At 52.9% G+C, this 18,289-nt stretch overlaps 2 protein-coding genes and 2 long non-coding RNA genes across 5 annotated transcripts in view; 1 reads left to right on the plus strand and 3 right to left on the minus strand.

Annotated features, from left to right (window-relative positions):
* Positions 1–1,122, minus strand: part of LOC115247480 (uncharacterized) — a 1,648-nt gene extending 526 nt beyond the window's left edge. The window contains exons 1-2 of the long non-coding RNA XR_003886547.1: positions 334–1,122; positions 41–178 (exon numbers count right to left, since the gene is read on the minus strand). This is a non-coding gene — a long non-coding RNA (uncharacterized lncRNA). The remainder of the gene's footprint in view (positions 1–40; positions 179–333) is intronic.
* pde9aa (phosphodiesterase 9aa) overlaps positions 1–14,391 on the plus strand; it is a 17,983-nt gene extending 3,592 nt beyond the window's left edge. Inside the window, exons 2-19 of one of the 2 annotated variants that reach the window (XM_029827696.1) lie at positions 122–192; positions 649–726; positions 799–842; positions 2,029–2,083; positions 2,479–2,549; positions 3,715–3,799; positions 3,887–3,947; positions 6,199–6,273; positions 6,410–6,496; positions 6,571–6,675; positions 7,152–7,234; positions 7,485–7,641; positions 13,065–13,178; positions 13,419–13,523; positions 13,610–13,738; positions 13,824–13,919; positions 13,990–14,052; positions 14,122–14,391. In XM_029827696.1, the coding sequence (XP_029683556.1) occupies positions 122–192; positions 649–726; positions 799–842; positions 2,029–2,083; positions 2,479–2,549; positions 3,715–3,799; positions 3,887–3,947; positions 6,199–6,273; positions 6,410–6,496; positions 6,571–6,675; positions 7,152–7,234; positions 7,485–7,641; positions 13,065–13,178; positions 13,419–13,523; positions 13,610–13,738; positions 13,824–13,919; positions 13,990–14,040 (1,467 nt within the window). In that variant the 3' untranslated portion in view covers positions 14,041–14,052; positions 14,122–14,391. Of the gene's footprint in view, positions 1–121; positions 193–648; positions 727–798; positions 843–2,028; positions 2,084–2,478; positions 2,550–3,714; positions 3,800–3,886; positions 3,948–5,983; positions 6,059–6,198; positions 6,274–6,409; positions 6,497–6,570; positions 6,676–7,151; positions 7,235–7,484; positions 7,642–13,064; positions 13,179–13,418; positions 13,524–13,609; positions 13,739–13,823; positions 13,920–13,989 lie in introns of both variants that reach the window. The other variant, XM_029827648.1, reaches the window with a different exon arrangement.
* LOC115247473 (uncharacterized) lies at positions 1,205–4,281 on the minus strand. Its single transcript, XR_003886540.1, has 3 exons — positions 3,846–4,281; positions 3,482–3,553; positions 1,205–1,487 (listed from the first exon to the last, which is right to left on the minus strand). It is a non-coding gene; the product is annotated as an uncharacterized lncRNA (long non-coding RNA).
* On the minus strand, positions 14,320–17,996 carry wdr4 (WD repeat domain 4). Its single transcript, XM_003979127.3, has 11 exons — positions 17,838–17,996; positions 17,543–17,608; positions 17,058–17,198; positions 16,829–16,985; positions 16,636–16,748; positions 16,485–16,545; positions 16,090–16,197; positions 15,909–15,973; positions 15,363–15,549; positions 14,880–14,949; positions 14,320–14,792 (listed from the first exon to the last, which is right to left on the minus strand). The coding sequence occupies exons 1-11, from the start codon at positions 17,918–17,920 to the stop codon at positions 14,617–14,619; spliced, it is 1,227 nt and encodes a 408-aa protein (XP_003979176.1). The 5' UTR covers positions 17,921–17,996; the 3' UTR covers positions 14,320–14,616.
* Positions 17,997–18,289: the final 293 nt, after the last annotated feature.

An 18,289-nucleotide genomic window follows, 5' to 3' on the forward strand; every position in this document is an offset into this window, starting at 1 on the left:
GGTCACCAACAGGTAGTTAACTACACTGGTAACTACCCACCTGCAGTTCTTCTGCTCCTCTGTTCCCTGCAGTCGTTCTGTCGGGATTCTCAGCAGGTTTCAGCGTGTTTTTCTCTTCCAGGTTGTGTTCAGTCGGTTCTGCAGCCCCTGTGACATCAAGGAGCTCTTCTGTACAGCCCTGGGTGTCCAAAGGTGCCCCCCCCCCCACACACACACACACACACACACACACACACACACACACACACACGTCAACTTCGTGGGGATCTCTTTGGTCCCCATGAATAAGCGTGGGACTGGTCCCCACTAGGCAGTAAAACCTGTTGCACTCACACAGCGGCGGCTCCCATGAAACTGTTGTTCCTGTTTCCTTTGACGTTTAAGAGTGTGTGTGATTGCAGTGTGTTCAGAGAAGCTCTGTTTCAGGAGCAGGATCATCCGTCTAGATGAATCCAGAACTCTGTCGGACCTCTGTTGGCTTGTGGACCAAGTGTGGGACGCTTTTCTTAGCTTGTGTTGTGTCTGATTTACACAGTTTGAGTTAATGAGGTCAAACCACAGAGGAGAAATGAGGAAGAATCTGAATATTTGAACCCTGAACGGTTCCTGTTTGGACTTGCAGCTAACTTTGACCCTGTGTGTCTGCAGGAACACTAATCTGTCCCTGCTGGATTCGTCTGGAGCCATGGTGTCCATCGACCCCACCATGCCCCACAACACAGAGAGGTATGGCGCCGCCACGCCCTCCCGCTCATCACCTGTGTCCTGCGATGTCATGTGACTCTCACTGTCTTTAAGGTCACCGTACAAACTGGTGCCACTGGCTGGAGGACAGTTGGCTGGTAAGATGCAACACACACACACACACACTTGTGAGGTCCATAGACCTGATCCAGCCCCCCCACCCTCACCATCACAGCTCCACCCCCGACCCTGAACCCAGTCCTAACCTCAGCCTGAACCCTAAAGGGGTTTTAATTGGGAGGACCAATTAAAATGTCCTCACTTTGCTGGTAGAATGAGTAGTTGGCAACTCCATATGTAGCATTGACCAAAACACACACACACACACCACACACACACACCACCCACGCACACACCACACACACACACCACACACACACACACACCACCCAAACACACACCACAAACACACACACACCACACACACACACACCACACACATCACACACATCACACACACACACCACACACACACACACACACACCACACACACACACCACACACACAAACACACACCACACACACACACACACACACACCACACACACACACACACACCTGTGTGTAAACAGCCATAAATGCTTCTTTTAAACACTTTCTCACTGTATAACAGGTTTTATGGGGTCATGGCCGCGTCACAACAGTGTTTTTGATGCAGCGAGTCGAAGCTGCCTCTCGTAAACGCCTCTCGGGGGCGTTGAGGCGTGAGCACGCTTGTTGTTGCCGCCGCTGGTCACATGTTCTGTGTAAAAGCAGATAAAGATGCTGTTAACGGAATCCGCTGGCCCGAAATCTTTATCAAAGATTCATTTTCCTTGCATCAGAATTTGGAGAAAACACATTTTTGGTTTTGAGTCCAAAGGCCCGTCGGGTCGGAGAACGTCCAAACGTTCCCGACGAGGACGGGTCCTGACCCCCACACGTCAGCAGCCACTCAGAGGTGCAGGGCTGAACGGCGCTGCTGACCTCTGACCCTCTGACACGCTGTCCACGCCGTCCAATGGCAGCCGTCCTCCGCTCTCGCTGCTCCGGTTTATTGGCCTGTGGCTCTGAACTTTGACCAGCGCCGCGGAGCGCCCAGCCAATGGGAGCTCTGGTCCAGCTGGTTCTGTCCCGAGCTGAAGCTCATTAACACATCAGCTCCATCAGAGGCTGGGGAACAAACATCTGCTCCGCGTCTCGCTGGCGTCCGTTTACGTAACCTCTGTTTTCCCGTGTCTCACATTTCCCTTGAGTCCCGCTGCAGTCGGGAGTTCCGAGTAACGGCGCCGCTCTCTCTGCAGATAAGGAGGAACTCTTTCAGAATGTTCTGACGCAGGTGGCGGAGCAGTTCTCAAGGTAAGCGGCTTCCAGCCGTCGTAACGTGTGTTTGTCCTGAGACGGTGCAGATGATCCTGAAGACGACCGCGCTGTGGCCCCCCCGGGGTCAAAGGTCACACCTGATCAGTTGTGTAACGGCAGCTGATTAGGCCCAGCTGGACCTGTGGGACCGGGCTGGTTCACAACCGTGTTTCATGTCACCTTCGTCTGGGACTAAGGCTGAGCACCCAGCTGCAGCACGTCCCTCCGCCTGGGGGGGGCGACGTAGAGTCACTCTGCTCGTGTGTTTGGCTTCATCTCCACCATCTTTATGCAGAACTATGGGGAACTCCTCGGTCGGCAGGGTTCTCCCGCGTGCTGGTTCTGAAGCAGGAGAGACCAAAGTTCTGATGGGTTCTCGCTCCTCTCTGCAGAGCGTTCAAGATCAACGAGCTGAAGACCGAGGTCACCAACCGTCTGGCCATGTTGGAGAAACGTGTGGAATGTAAGTGAGCGCCTAGCGAGCAGCGGGTCGGCCTCTTATCTGCACGCCTGGTTTCTGTGCTGCAGCTCATCTGGACTCGTGTTCTGCCAGTGCTGATTAGATTAGCCGGGTCGCTAACCCAGCTAATGAATGAGCACACTCTGGCAGCTCGTGATGGCGTCACCATTACACAACGCTCCTCCACAGCTGACCATTATCTGTGTGTGTTACCTGCTGGAGGAAGCCTGCGAGTCCGCCGCCACGCCGCGGATGCAGTTCCTGCAGGTTTATCACCTGTATATCAGATAACCAGAACCATAAAACCTGTTCACTTTAATCTGGTTCTCAGTGTTCTCACCAGAACAGGATTACAGGAAGGATTAATCAGTAATGATTTCACAACCGTTCCTACTGAGAACATAAAGGTCAACAGGTGAGTCGCATTTTCAGAGTTAAATCACAATGTGGACTCGGTGACACACTTTAGCCCCAGCAGGTGACAGGTGCAATAGGCTCCGCCCCTCAGGAACAACACCACTCGCATGCTTAAAGCAGAGAAGCTGTTGGCTGAATATTTGCCAGCAACACACACACACACACTGACACACGCACACACACACACACACACCAGAGGAAACATGGAAACAACCATGAGAAAGCTAAAACAGACAATTAGCTGAAAAGAACGCTAACGCTAGCCTGTTTCCATGACAACAGAACTAGCCAGAACTGAGGTGGACGCTGTCACATGGCTGTGAAAGAGAGTGTTTGGCTGGAGGTGTCCACCGTTCTGTTAGCTTGGTGTACAGGTGTGAATCTGCCTGCCAGCCACAGGTGATCTGCCAGCGCAGTAACTCTGAAGGAGCGTTTGGACTTTCAGTTCTCTCACGAGCAGCTCGGCTTCACATCTGACTCACAGCCACTTCACACAAGAATGCCAAGTGCCTGGATACCTGGTTGCCGGGGCAACAGCACAGAGCCCACACAGAGCCTCCATCCTCTCACCACATGATCGCCATGGCCACCTGTATTAGTGGGAAGATGGAGTGTTGTCAAGGGCGACCGCTTAGTTTTGGGATGAAATTGTGAACTGATGGAGGAGAGAAACCTGATTGATGTGATTGATCAGTGTTCACTCATCACAGATCAGGTGTGTGTGTGTGTGTGTGTGTGTGTGCGTGTGCAGTGGAGGGGATGAAGGTGGTGGAGATTGAAAAATGTCGCAACGACATCAAGAAGCTGCGTGAGGAGATGGCGTCCAGAAACAACAGGTGACAGACGGCGGTGAACCAGTCAGCTGGTCTGGGTGTGGATCACCTGTGGAACCGCCTTCATCCTCTTTTGTTCTTGGTTTTCAGTAACTTCCTGGATGACAGTAAGAAGCTGACTCCCCGCAGAGACGTCCCATCGTACCCAAAGGTGAGTCGTGCTGCACACCTGCAGGTCAGAACCAGCCGGACCTTTGATGAAGTCACCTCCTCTTCAAAGCTTTGATCTTTTTAACACAATGTCTTTCATGTCTAAGCACAAAGCTCTATTAATTAATTTATTGTTTTAAAACTTGCAGAGAAGAAAATGTTAATATTTGGCTGCAGAATTTTGGAAACGTGTTTAATTTTTTTCCCCTTTGAAATTCTAATTAAAAGTTTGTAATAAAATTTTGATGAGACAGGAGTTCAGTAAGAGTATACAGGTGTAAAGCTGTTGGTGAGGTGATGCTGTTAGGGGTGCATACAGGTGTAAAGCTGTTGGTGAGGTGATGCTGTTAGGGGTGCATACAGGTGTAAAGCTGTTGGTGAGGTGATGCTGTTAGGGGTGCATACAGGTGTAAAGCTGTTGGTGAGGTGATGCTGTTAGGGGTGCATACAGGTGTAAAGCTGTTGGTGAGGTGATGCTGTTAGGGGTGCATACAGGTGTAAAGCTGTTGGTGAGGTGATGCTGTTAGGGGTGCATACAGGTGTAAAGCTGTTGGTGAGGTGATGCTCTTAGGGGTGCATACAGGTGTAAAGCTGTTGGTGGGGTGATGCTCTTAGGGGTGCATACAGGTGTAAAGCTGTTGGTGAGGTGATGCTCTTAGGGGTGCATACAGGTGTAAAGCTGTAGGTGAGGTGATGCTCTTAGGGGTGCATACAGGTGTAAAGCTGTTGGTGGGGTGATGCTCTTAGGGGTGCATACAGGTGTAAAGCTGTTGGTGAGGTGATGCTGTTAGGGGTGCATACAGGTGTAAAGCTGTAGGTGAGGTGATGCTGTTAGGGGTGCATACAGGTGTAAAGCTGTTGGTGAGGTGATGCTGTTAGGGGTGCATACAGGTGTAAAGCTGTTGGTGGGGCGATGCTCTTAGGGGTGCATACAGGTGTAAAGCTGTTGGTGGGGTGATGCTGTTAGGGGTGCATACAGGTGTAAAGCTGTAGGTGAGGTGATGCTGTTAGGGGTGCATACAGGTGTAAAGCTGTTGGTGGGGTGATGCTCTTAGGGGTGCATACAGGTGTAAAGCTGTAGGTGAGGTGATGCTGTTAGGGGTGCATACAGGTGTAAAGCTGTAGGTGAGGTGATGCTGTTAGGGGTGCATACAGGTGTAAAGCTGTTGGTGAGGTGATGCTGTTAGGGGTGCATACAGGTGTAAAGCTGTGGGTGAGGTGATGCTGTTAGGGGTGCATACAGGTGTAAAGCTGTAGGTGAGGTGATGCTGTTAGGGGTGCATACAGGTGTAAAGCTGTGGGTGAGGTGATGCTGTTAGGGGTGCATACAGGTGTAAAGCTGTTGGTGAGGTGATGCTGTTAGGGGTGCATACAGGTGTAAAGCTGTGGGTGAGGTGATGCTGTTAGGGGTGCATACAGGTGTAAAGCTGTAGGTGAGGTGATGCTGTTAGGGGTGCATACAGGTGTAAAGCTGTAGGTGAGGTGATGCTGTTAGGGGTGCATACAGGTGTAAAGCTGTTGGTGGGGTGATGCTGTTCGGGGTGCATACAGGTGTAAAGCTGTAGGTGAGGTGATGCTGCCGGGGGGGTGTACAGGTGCAACGCTGTAGGTGAAGCGATGCTGTCAGGTATGTGTACAGGTGTAAAACTGTAGGTGGAGTGATGCTGTCGGGAGTGTGTACAGGTGTAATGCTGAAGGGGGTGTGTACAGGTGTAATGCTGAAGGGGGTGTGTACAGGTGTAACGCAGTAGATGAAGCGATGCTGTCAGGGATGTGTACAGGTTTAACGCTGTAGGTGAGGCGATGCTGTCGGGGTGTGTACAGGTGTAACGCTGTAGGTGAGGCGATGCTGTCGGGGTGTGTACAGGTGTAACGCTGTAGGTGAGGCGATGCTGTCGGGGTGTGTACAGGTGTAACGCTGTAGGTGAGGCGATGCTGTCGGGGTGTGTACAGGTGTAACGCTGTAGGTGAGGCGATGCTGTCGGGGTGTGTACAGGTGTAACACTGAGGGTTAATGGCGAGCTCTGTTGCCTGCAGTACATGCTGTCACAACAGACCATAGACGCTCTGAAAAAACCCACCTTTGACGTCTGGCTGTGGGAGGCCAACGAGGTGAGAGACCCCAGAGCTGCTGCACCCGTCTCACCCACAACCCCCCTCTCCCCCCCCCCCCCCCCCCCCCCCCCCCCCCCCCCCCCCCCCCCCCCCCCCCCCGTGTGTGTGTGTGTGTGTGTGTGTGTGTGTGTGTGTAGTACCACCTGTCTCAGGAGACAGTAGAAGCTCTTAGATTACCAACATTCGATGCTTGGCAGTGGGAACCCAACGAGGTGAGAGATGCTCTCAGGATTTGTGTTGAGATGTTTGATGCGTATATTTTTAATCACTTCCGTGCGTGTTGTCCACAGGTGTCGCCGCTCCGCTGGTAAAATGGTAATAACAGGTGTAATATGTTGTTGGTTGCAGATGCTGAGCTGTTTGGAACACATGTACCACGACCTGGGCTTGGTCAAGGACTTCAGCATCAACCCCATCACGCTGAAGAGATGGCTGGTGAGGCTCCGACATCCCCCACCTGCACTTTTGTGACATCCCATCAGCTCAGACCCGTCTCTCTGTCTCTGAAGCTGTGTATCCATGACAACTACAAGAACAACCCCTTCCACAACTTCCGCCACTGTTTCTGTGTCACCCAGATGATGTACAGCATGATCTGCCTCTGCAGTCTGCAGGTAACCTCAACGACCTCAGCGCTGAACAAGGGAACCACCGGTGGTCACGGGTCACGAGCTCGCACCTAGAACCTTCAGGGTCAGAGCAAAGGTCACGCAGCACCTCTTTTTAGCCACGCCCATCCAGTGACTCCTCCACACAGCACTAGCAGGAAGTGGTTTCAGGGTGCATCTCAGGATGTGAACTGGAGGGAGTTTGGCTAAAGTTCTAAAAACCCAGAACCTCCTATAGCCAGGATTATTTCTGAGGTGCTGGGAGCTGGAGTGAAGCTGGTTCTGCTGCTCAGGGTCTCTGGAGGGGACACATCACTGGAGGTTTAATTATCACAGGCTTAATGAACCATTAGGAATCCGCTGAGTCGCTCTTGTGCTAACGAGGTGCCACACACCCTGGGAGGATCCTCTCGCCGTAACCATGACAACTTAGAATCCAAACCTGGAGCAGAATCCACAAACTCTGTGTTTCCCTTTTTCAGGAGAAGCTCTCTCAGCTCGACATCCTGATTCTCATGACAGCCGCCGTGTGTCACGACCTCGATCATCCTGGATTCAACAACACGTAAGGAACCACCGGTGGTTCTGACAGCTAACATGAGCTAACGTTAGCACGTTCCTTCAACAGACTTTAACCAGACAAAAACCCTGAAAATAATCAGTGTCTGATCACCTAGTGGTCTTCTCACTGACGTTAGTTATTGTCTGTATCTCTGCTCGTCACAGGTGATATTTTATCGGTTAAACTGAGATAATTCGTTGGCTACATGCTAACCGCGGTTAAACCTTCTGTTTGGACCAAATGTTTGTCACAGGTATCAAATCAATGCCAGAACCGAACTGGCCGTCCGTTACAACGACATCTCTCCTCTGGAGAACCACCACTGTGCTGTGGCCTTCCAGATCTTCTCCCAGCCCGACTGCAACATCTTCTCCAACTTTGACCCTGAGACCTTCAAACAGATACGACAGGTAGGGCTCAGTCTGTGTCCTGTAGGGAGACGCCTGTATACCCACAGGACAGGTAGGGCTCAGTCTATGTCCTGTAGGGAGACGCCTGTATACCCAGAGGACAGGTAGGGCTCAGTCTATGTCCTGTACGGAGACGCCTCTATATCCAGAGGACAGGAAGGGTTCAGTCTGTGTCCTGTAGGGAGACGCCTGTATATCAAGAGGACAGGTAGGGCTCAGTCTTTGACCTGTACGGAGACGCCTGTATATCCAGAGGAAAGGAAGGGATCAGTCTGTGTCCTGTAGGAATACGCCTGTATATCAAGAGGACAGGTAGGGCTCAGTCTTTGACCTGTACGGAGACGCCTGTATACCCAGAGGACAGGTAGGGCTCAGTCTATGTCCTGCAGGGAGACGCCTGTATATCCAGAGGACAGGTGGGGCTCACTCTGTGTCCTGTAGGGAGACGCCTGTATACCCAGAGGACAGGTACGCTCAGTCTGTGTCCTATAGGGAGACACCTGTATATCCAGAGGACAGGTGGGGCTCAGTCTGTTTCCTGTAGGGAGACACCTGTATATCCAGAGGACAGGTACGCTCAGTCTGTGTCCTGTAGGGAGACGCCTGTGGATCCAGAGGACAGGTAGGGCTCAGTCTGTGTCCTGTAGGGAGACGCCTGTATATCCAGAGGAAAGGAAGGGATCAGTCTGTGTCCTGTAGGGAGATGCCTGTATACCCAGAGGACAGGTAGGGCTCAGTCTCTGTCCTGTAGGGAGACGCCTGTGGATCCAGAGGACAGGTATGCTCTGTCTGTGTTCTGTAGGGAGACCTCTGTATATCCAGAGGACAGGAAGGGCTCAGTCTCTGTCCTGTAGGGAGACGCCTGTATATCCAGAGGACAGGTCGGGCTCAGTCTGTGTCCTATAGGGAGATGCCTGTACATCCAGAGGACAGGAAGGGCTCAGTCTGTGTCCTGTAAGGAGACGCCTGTATATCCAGAGGACAGGTCGGGCTCAGTCTGTGTCCTCTAAGGAGACGCCTGTACATCCAGAGGACAAGTAGGGTTCAGTCTGTGTCCTGTAGGGAGATGCCTGTATACCCAGAGGACAGGTAGGGCTCAGTCTCTGTCCTGTAGGGAGACGCCTGTATATCCAGAGGACAGGTCGGGCTCAGTCTGTGTCCTGTAGGGAGACGCCTGTGGATCCAGAGGACAGGTAGGGCTCAGTCTGTGTCCTGTAGGGAGACGCCTGTGGATCCAGAGGAAAGGAAGGGATCAGTCTGTGTCCTGTAGGGAGACGCCTCTATATCCAGAGGAAAGGAAGGGATCAGTCTGTGTCCTGTAGGGAGACGCCTGTGGATCCAGAGGACAGGTAGGGCTCAGTCTGTGTCCTGTAGGGAGACGCCTGTGTGCCCAGAGGACAGGTACGCTCAGTCTGTGTCCTGTAGGGAGACGCCTGTGTATCCAGAGGACAGGTAGGGCTCAGTCTGTGTCCTGTAGGAAGACGCCTGTATACCCAGAGGATAGGTACGCTCAGTCTGTGTCCTGTAGGGAGATGCCTGTATACCCAGAGGACAGGTAGGGCTCAGTCTGTGTCCTGTAGGGAGACGCCTGTATATCCAGAGGACAGGTAGGGCTCAGTCTCTGTCCTGTAGGGAGACGCCTGTATATCCAGAGGACAGGTCAGGCTCAGTCTGTGTCCTATAGGGAGACGCCTGTACATCCAGAGGACAGGAAGGGCTCAGTCTGTGTCCTATAGGGAGATGCCTGTATATCCAGAGGACAGGTAGGGCTCAGTCTGTGTCCTGCAGGGAGACGCCTGTATATCCAGAGGACAGGAAGGGCTCAGTCTGTGTCCTGCAGGGAGACGCCTATATATCCAGAGGACAGGTAGGGCTCAGTCTTTGACCTGTACGGAGACGCCTGTATATCCAGAGGACAGGTAGGGCTCAGTCTATGTCCTGCAGGGAGACGCCTGTATATCCAGAGGACAGCTAGGGCTAAGTCTGTGTCCTGTAGGAAGACGCCTGTATAACCAGTGGACAGGTAGGGCTCAGTCTATGTCCTGCAGGGAGACGCCTGTATATCCAGAGGACAGCTAGGGCTCAGTCTGTGTCCTTTCGGGAGATACCTGTATATCCAGAGGACAGGTAGGCTCAGTCTGTGTCCTGTATGGAGACGCCTGTATATCCAGAGGACAGGTGGGGCTCACTCTGTGTCCTGTAGGGAGACGCCTGTATACCCAGAGGACAGGTACGCTCAGTCTGTTTCCTGTAGGGAGACGCCTGTATACCCAGAGGACAGGTAGGGCTCAGTCTGTGTCCTGTAGGGAGACGCCTGTTTACACACAGGACAGGTAAACTCAGTCTGTGTCCTCTAAGGAGACGCCTGTACATCCAGAGGACAAGTAGGGCTCAGTCTGCTTCCTGTAGGGAGACGCCTGTGGATCCAGAGGACAGGTAGGGCTCAGTCTGTGTCCTGTAGGGAGACGCCTGTGGATCCAGAGGACAGGTAGGGCTCAGTCTATGTCCTGCAGGGAGACGCCTGTATATCCAGAGGACAGCTAGGGCTCAGTCTGTGTCCTGTAGGGAGACGCCTGTATATCCATAGGACAGGTAGGGCTCAGTCTGTGTCCTGTAGGAAGACGCCTGTGTATCCAGAGGACAGAAAGGGCTCAGTCTGTGTCCTGTAGGAAGATGCCTGTATATCCAGCTTACAGGTAGGGATCAGTCTGTGTCAAGTTGGGAGATGCTTGTATATCCAGAGGACAGGTGGGGCTCAGTCTGTTTCCTGTAGGGAGACGCCTGTATAACCAGTGGACAGGTACGCTCAGTCTGTTTCCTGTAGGGAGACGCCTGTGTATCCAGAGGACAGGTAGGGCTCAGTCTGTGTCCTGCAGGGAGACGCCTATATATCCAGAGGACAGGTAGGGCTCAGTCTGTGTCCTGTAGGGAGACGCCTGTGGATCCAGAGGACAGGTAGGGCTCAGTCTGTGTCCTATAGGGAGACGCCTGTATATCCAGAGGAAAGGAAGGGATCAGTCTGTGTCCTGTAGGGAGACGCCTCTATATCCAGAGGAAAGGAAGGGATCAGTCTGTGTCCTGTAGGGAGACGCCTGTGGATCCAGAGGACAGGTAGGGCTCAGTCTGTGTCCTGTAGGGAGACGCCTGTGTGCCCAGAGGACAGGTACGCTCAGTCTGTGTCCTGTAGGGAGACGCCTGTGTATCCAGAGGACAGGTAGGGCTCAGTCTGTGTCCTGTAGGAAGACGCCTGTATACCCAGAGGATAGGTACGCTCAGTCTCTGTCCTGTAGGGAGACGCCTGTATATCCAGAGGACAGGTCAGGCTCAGTCTGTGTCCTATAGGGAGACGCCTGTACATCCAGAGGACAGGAAGGGCTCAGTCTGTGTCCTATAGGGAGATGCCTGTATATCCAGAGGACAGGTAGGGCTCAGTCTGTGTCCTGCAGGGAGACGCCTGTATATCCAGAGGACAGGAAGGGCTCAGTCTGTGTCCTGCAGGGAGACGCCTATATATCCAGAGGACAGGTAGGGCTCAGTCTTTGACCTGTACGGAGACGCCTGTATATCCAGAGGACAGGTAGGGCTCAGTCTATGTCCTGCAGGGAGACGCCTGTATATCCAGAGGACAGCTAGGGCTAAGTCTGTGTCCTGTAGGAAGACGCCTGTATAACCAGTGGACAGGTATGCTCAGTCTGTGTCCTTTCGGGAGATACCTGTATATCCAGAGGACAGGTAGGCTCAGTCTGTGTCCTGTATGGAGACGCCTGTATATCCAGAGGACAGGTGGGGCTCACTCTGTGTCCTGTAGGGAGACGCCTGTATACCCAGAGGACAGGTACGCTCAGTCTGTTTCCTGTAGGGAGACGCCTGTATACCCAGAGGACAGGTAGGGCTCAGTCTGTGTCCTGTAGGGAGACGCCTGTTTACACACAGGACAGGTAAACTCAGTCTGTGTCCTCTAAGGAGACGCCTGTACATCCAGAGGACAAGTAGGGCTCAGTCTGCTTCCTGTAGGGAGACGCCTGTGGATCCAGAGGACAGGTAGGGCTCAGTCTGTGTCCTGTAGGGAGACGCCTGTGGATCCAGAGGACAGGTAGGGCTCAGTCTATGTCCTGCAGGGAGACGCCTGTATATCCAGAGGACAGCTAGGGCTCAGTCTGTGTCCTGTAGGGAGACGCCTGTATATCCATAGGACAGGTAGGGCTCAGTCTGTGTCCTGTAGGAAGACGCCTGTGTATCCAGAGGACAGGTGGGGCTCAGTCTGTTTCCTGTAGGGAGACGCCTGTATAACCAGTGGACAGGTACGCTCAGTCTGTTTCCTGTAGGGAGACGCCTGTGTATCCAGAGGACAGGTAGGGCTCAGTCTGTGTCCTGCAGGGAGACGCCTATATATCCAGAGGACAGGTAGGGCTCAGTCTGTGTCCTGTAGGGAGACGCCTGTGGATCCAGAGGAAAGGAAGGGATCAGTCTGTGTCCTGTAGGGAGACGCCTGTATATCCAGAGGACAGGTAGGGCTCAGTCTATGTCCTGCAGGGAGACGCCTGTATATCCAGAGGACAGGTAGGGCTCACTCTGTGTCCTGTAGGGAGACGCCTGTATACCCAGAGGACAGGTACGCTCAGTCTGTTTCCTGTAGGGAGACGCCTGTATACCCAGAGGACAGGTACGCTCAGTCTGTTTCCTGTAGGGAGACGCCTGTATATCCAGAGGACAGGTAGGGCTCAGTCTGTGTCCTGTAGGGAGACACCTGTATATCCAGAGGACCGGTACGCTCAGTCTGTGTCCTGTAGGGAGACGCCTCTATATCCAGAGGAAAGGAAGGGCTCAGTCTGTGTCCTGTAGGGAGACGCCTGTACATCCAGAGGACAGGTAGGGCTCAGTCTGTGTCCTGCAGGGAGACGCCTGTATATCCAGAGGACAGGTAGGGCTCAGCCTGTGTCCTGCAGGGAGACGCCTGTATATCCAGAGGACAGGTAGGGCTCAGTCTGTGTCCTGTAGGGAGACGCCTGTGGATCCAGAGGACAGGTAGGGCTCAGTCTGTGTCCTGTAGGGAGACGCCTGTATATCCAGAGGACAGGTAGGGCTCAGTCTGTGTCCTGTAGGGAGACGCCTGTGGATCCAGAGGACAGGTAGGGCTCAGTCTGTGTCCTGTAGGGAGACGCCTGTATATCCAGAGGACAGCTAGGGCTCAGTCTGTGTCCTGTAGGGAGACGCCTGTATATCCAGAGGACAGGTAGGGCTCAGTCTGTGTCCTGTAGGGAGACACCTGTATATCCAGAGGACAGCTAGGGCTCAGTCTGTGTCCTGTAGGGAGACGCCTGTATATCCAGAGGACAGGTAGGGCTCAGTCTGTGTCCTATAGGGAGACACCTGTATATCCAGAGGACAGGTAGGGCTCAGTCTGTGTTGTGTCCACCTTCCAGGGAACCATCACACTGATCCTCGCCACAGACATGGCGCGCCATGGCGAGATCCTGGACTCCTTTAAGCAGAAGGTGGACGGCTTTGATTTCGCAGATGAGGATCACATGACCTGTGTAAGACACGCCCCCTCACTTCCTCTTCCTGTTTCTATTGATGCTCCACCAATGAGGATGGAGATTCTGACAGAACGTAAATGTGTGTTTTTACTTGACTTTTCTGCACTTATGAGGTACTTAACCTGGCCAGTGACTCCTGACGGGAGGACAATAGTCTATTACAGGCTAATTACACGTCTGACCGCAGTAATTACTAAAGAAACTAAGGATTTGGGCTTTTGTTGCTTCCTGCTGCAGCTGAAGATGGTGCTCATCAAATGTTGCGACATCTCCAACGAGGTCCGTCCGATGGAGGTGGCGGAGCCGTGGGTCGACTGTCTGCTGGAGGAGTACTTCATGCAGGTGGGTCCCACAGGGGCCTCATGGCCTCAACCCCTCGCAGGCCCCGCGGGATCACCCGGTGTGTGTGTGTGTGTGTGTGTTACCAGAGCGACCGGGAGAAGACCGAGGGGCTTCCTGTGGCGCCGTTCATGGACAGAGAAAAGGTCACCAAGCCCACGGCTCAGATCGGCTTCATCAAGTTTGTGCTCATCCCCATGTTTGAGACGGTGATGAAGGTGAGCGCCGAAGGTCAGGGCGCGAAGGTGAAGGTGTGTGTGCACCAGCTCCTCACGCGCCTGTGTGTGTGTGTGTGTGTTGCAGCTGTTTCCACAGATCGAGGAGGCCATGGTTCAGCCGCTCAGAGAGTCCAGAGATCGTTACGAGGAACTGAAGCAGATCGACGACGCCATGAACGAGGTTTGCACGTCGCCGTGGCTGCGAGGCCGTTGTCATGGCGCCCCGGCTGACGCCCACATGTCTCCCCCAGGTGCAGAAGAAGAAAAGCGAGAACTTGACGATTGGAGGGAAGAAGAAGTAAGCGTGCGATCAGGTGAGCTGCGGCCCGGGCGTGGAGGCGAGCGCAGCACCACGGGGGCGTTCACGCACGTTCTGTCTGCAGCCGCCAGCGTGGAACACCTGAGTCACACGCCGGGCGCCACGGGCCCAACATCTCGCCGTGGCGCCTCAAGTAGCCGAGCAGCAGTGGATCCTGGGGGATCCAGACGGGGGGGGTCTCTTCCTGCCCCAGACAGCCTGGGGGAGCCGAGGGACGACCCCAGCCCGCTCCAGGAATCACGAACTCCTCCCAACGTCCCGCAGATTCAGCAGTTTTTATTTGTCTTGTTTTTTACAGTTTGTACAGATTTTTAGTGACTTTTGTTCTTTCCTATTAAATTAAAGTTTAACTTTAAGGAGTAAATCCACTCTTTACCTGAATTCTTTAGCAAATGAAAACGATAGAACAAAATGCGACTTCTCGCCGTTTCAACCAGCCGGCGGCGTTTTGCTCAGACAGGAAGTGGCGCCCGTTTGATGGGACGCTTCCGTCTAAACTGACACAAACGTGAAGCTCAACTGACTCAGATTCAAAGGAACATGTGGCGCGCTGCTGTTGTCAGGACGACGGCTCTTCCACCATCTTTGTTTTCTTGGTGGCGTTGGCGTGGCGAGGCCCCGCCCTCTTCCGCTGCTGCTCCTGCAGCCGCTGCTGCTTCTTCTGCAGGTACGCCGCCACGTTGTCAAAGCTCTCCTTCTGCAGGTGATCCAAGCGCGCGCTCGCTCTCAGCGCCGCTGTCAACAGAAAACAGGAAGTGGGCGGAGTTAAACACGGCTTCAACAGGGCGGGCAGGGTCACGTGACCAGCGCGCGAAGCCTCACCCTCCAGCGCCCCCCAGTGTTCTCTGAAGACTTCCATCACGGTGCTCAGGTGGCTTTTGTCAGGGTTTCTCTGCACAGACAAACATCACAGCTTCTGCACAAAACTATCCACGAAATCTACATTTTCTATCAATCATCATTAATTATCATTAATTATGAATATAAACACGATTATTGGCTGAAGAGAATCAGCTGAGGTTCCCGGAGCTGCCAGCAGGGGGAGCCGTTTAGTCTCGGATCGCTTGAGCTGAAACTCCATGAAAACTAATTTTCTAAATAAGAATCAGATGAAATCAGAGGAAACACGTCACCTGTGCACCTCTGTCCTGCCCCCAACACCCCACAGGTGACGTATCATTCATATTTAGAGCACAGATTTGCAGATATACTGCCAAATGTATAAATGATGAATAAAATCTAAATATAATTTACACTTTTTTAGATGTTTGATAAATGTTTTAGCCTGCATGTTGACGGGTGTACCTCCCAGCAGTCCTGGCTGTGGGTGTAGACTTGCAGAGGGACGTCATCACAGTCCATCAGAACCCACAGACAGCCCTCGGGGTCAAAGGTCAGGTCTAGTGGGCAGTGGGGGAGGGGCAGCCTGCTGTGGGGAACCAGTTTGTGTTCACCATCATGGTGGAATGTGAAGAACTGCAGCGCCGGCACCCTGAAGAAACAAGAGACGACCCATCAGAAGGTTTCCCTCTGACATCAGCAGGCACCAGCGACCTTCACGTGCACCACAGCGACCTTCACGTGCACCACAGCGAACCTCAGATCTCTAAAAATACTTTTCACAACAAAAATAACTTCGCAGCAGCTGGAGAAAAGAGTCAAAAAAGTTAAAATCTCATATTTAAACATTTACATTAAACTAGTAAATGTCCATAAACGTCAAAGTTTGCAGCTAAGAGCTGATCTGTCATTTTAATGAGTAAAAGTTTCATTAAAGTCTAAATTTTTGCCTTGTTTTGACCTTTAGTGAGAAAACCTGGTCAATGACCGTTTATTTCATCTGGCGCTCACCTCTCACACAGCACGGCCACAAACCGCCCATCAGCAGAGCAGCTGAGTCGGGACACTGTTGCATTCTGGGAAACAAGAGCGCGGTCACTGCAGGGTCAGAGGTCACACTTTACTGCTCCTCCAGCTGTCTCCTCCTGGACCAGGGTGGCGTCCGCTGCCTCCAGGCCATTTGTTTACTCACCTCGCTGACCTCCTGGTCGCCAGCGGTCGGCGCGTCTTCGAGCGCTGTGATGTCACAGCTCTGCAGCCGACGGCCGTGCTCGTAGTCCCACAGCTTTATCGTTCCATCCTGGAGAGAAACGACCCATGACCCATGAAACAGGCACTGTTTCCTGTTGGTATCGCTGCACTGAAGCTAACTGGGCTAACTGAGCTAACTGAAGCTAACTGGGCTAACTGAGCTAACTGAAGCTAACTGAGCTAACTGAGCTAACTGGGCTAACTGGGCTAACTGAGGTCACAGCCCGCTCCAGGAGGGTTTTAACTTCTGGCTGCTCACAGAAACAGAGTTTCTCTTTAACATGTTGATGCTCATAAGGCATCTGAACAGCGAACAAAGGTCAAGAGCCAACGTACCCCTGAGCCCGAGAGCAGCCAGCGTGGATGAGTGGGCGGGACCAGCAGGGCACTGACGAACCTGACACATTCAATCCAACTTTATTCAGATTCCTTCGGCGACGCTGATGCGGCAGGTGCGTGTGGGGGTCATGTGACCTCAGGTACTCACTGCCGATGTCCCAAACAGAAGGACTGGATGTTGTACGGAGACCCCAGACGACTCACTCTGATCTTCTCGTCGCGGTCGGCGCTGATGATGTACCTGTCATCGGGGGACGTGGTCTGACGGGAAGATGAGCAACGATGAAACGACATCGCGCGAGTCCTGAGTCGAAGCTTCAGTTACGTTATTCTTCTCGTACCACCGCCAGCAACATGGACAGGTGACCCATCTTCAGCTCGCCCTCCAGCTGCGGCTCCGCCACTGAGAACGAGTACACGTCGCCCGATTTATCCGCCACCAGCAGCGCGTCCTCGGCGTTACTGAACTGCAGCGCTGTGCATCGCCTCACCACAAACCTGCAACACACACACACACTCCACACGTGTTCTGCTGTCGGCATGGCGACGTGGGTGGGGCTACAACTGCACCTGGTGCTGATGCAGCGCCACGACGGCTCACAGGTGAACAGCACCAGCCTCTTGCTGTCATCAGTCAGCGCCAGCAGCTTTCCGGACGGAGACGTGCAGAACGCCAGGACGCGATCACTTCCTGTCTCCTCGGCGGCGCCACTGGCCCGGAAGGAGCAGAAGTTTTTGTATGTTTACGCTTTTTTCTCGTCCTTCTGGATCTTCTCTGGGTCAAGATTAGCAACGTGACGACATTGCAGTTTCTTTGAAAACAATCTTTGTTCGGAAGAAACAAAGAAATACTCTGTAATTGGGTTTTCTGGGCTAAATATCTTAATTATGGAGCTTTCATCTCCACCAGGCTTGAATTAACATCACACAGAATGATGATTTTATAAAAAGGAAACATGGTGAGAACTGTTTGCAGCTAGTTGAGCTGCACAGCTGCACATGTTGACTCAGCTGCTCCTCATCAGGCCTGTTTGCAGCTCTCAGGTGATTCTTACCTGTCTTCATCCTTCCTGCTCTTTGGTTTCTTCTCTGCGGAGCTGCAGTCAAACACAAAGGCTTCTCTGCGGAACAGCACACACATTTCATCTCAATTACAACACGAAAAAGGCCTCGCTTTTCACAAATAAAGCTGAAACCCGCCACATTCAGCAGCACAACCCCCCTATAAGGCGTCACTTATACATTCAACGCGAGTCGATGCACCAGTTTTAGCCTCATCGGTTCCCAAACATGTCGCCCAACTAGCGCAGCAGCTAGCAGCGCGAACGAGCCGGTTCTGGCCGAACTGACCTGCTCTGCGTGGTGTCGACAGCCACCAGTTTGGTGCCGCAGCTGAAGATCAACCAGGATCCACTGAAGCCGAGAGCCGCCATGATGCTCGGAGTCTGCGACGGCGCGCAGCACGCGAGCTCACCGGCGCTCCGGTCGCCTGTCGATGACGTCAGGAGCAGAGCGGGATACAGACACGCCCCCACGAGAAAGTACAGGATGTACACAAAGGCAGACAATGTGTGTCCTGATGCTAAAATAACGCCAATAATTCCGCCACGAACACAAACCTCAGCCCAACATCAGTTAAACACGTACAATAAATAGATATGACGCATTTATGTGGCTAGAGAGCCCCAAAATGATCAAATGTCGCTCAAAGATTCAGGCGGGTTGTTTATTTTCAGCGTTTGTACATAAAGAGAAAATTGAAACATGACGTTTAGTCTCAATATGACCGATGAAGGTGCACA

Source organism: Takifugu rubripes, chromosome 1, assembly GCF_901000725.2.
Source record: "Takifugu rubripes chromosome 1, fTakRub1.2, whole genome shotgun sequence".
In the NCBI taxonomy this organism is placed as follows: Eukaryota; Metazoa; Chordata; class Actinopteri; order Tetraodontiformes; family Tetraodontidae; genus Takifugu; species Takifugu rubripes.

Coding starts and splice junctions, on each gene's coding strand:
- wdr4 (XM_003979127.3), bottom strand. CDS start 17,920: ATGGCGGCTCTCGGCTTCAGTGGATCCTGGTTGATCTTCAGCTGCGGC. Junction 15,550..15,908: donor GTGGCCGTGCTGTGTGAGAG/GTGAGCGCCAGA, acceptor TTGTTTCTTCAG/GGTGCCGGCGCTGCAGTTCT. Junction 14,793..14,879: donor ACACTGGGGGGCGCTGGAGG/GTGAGGCTTCGC, acceptor TTCTGTTGACAG/CGGCGCTGAGAGCGAGCGCG.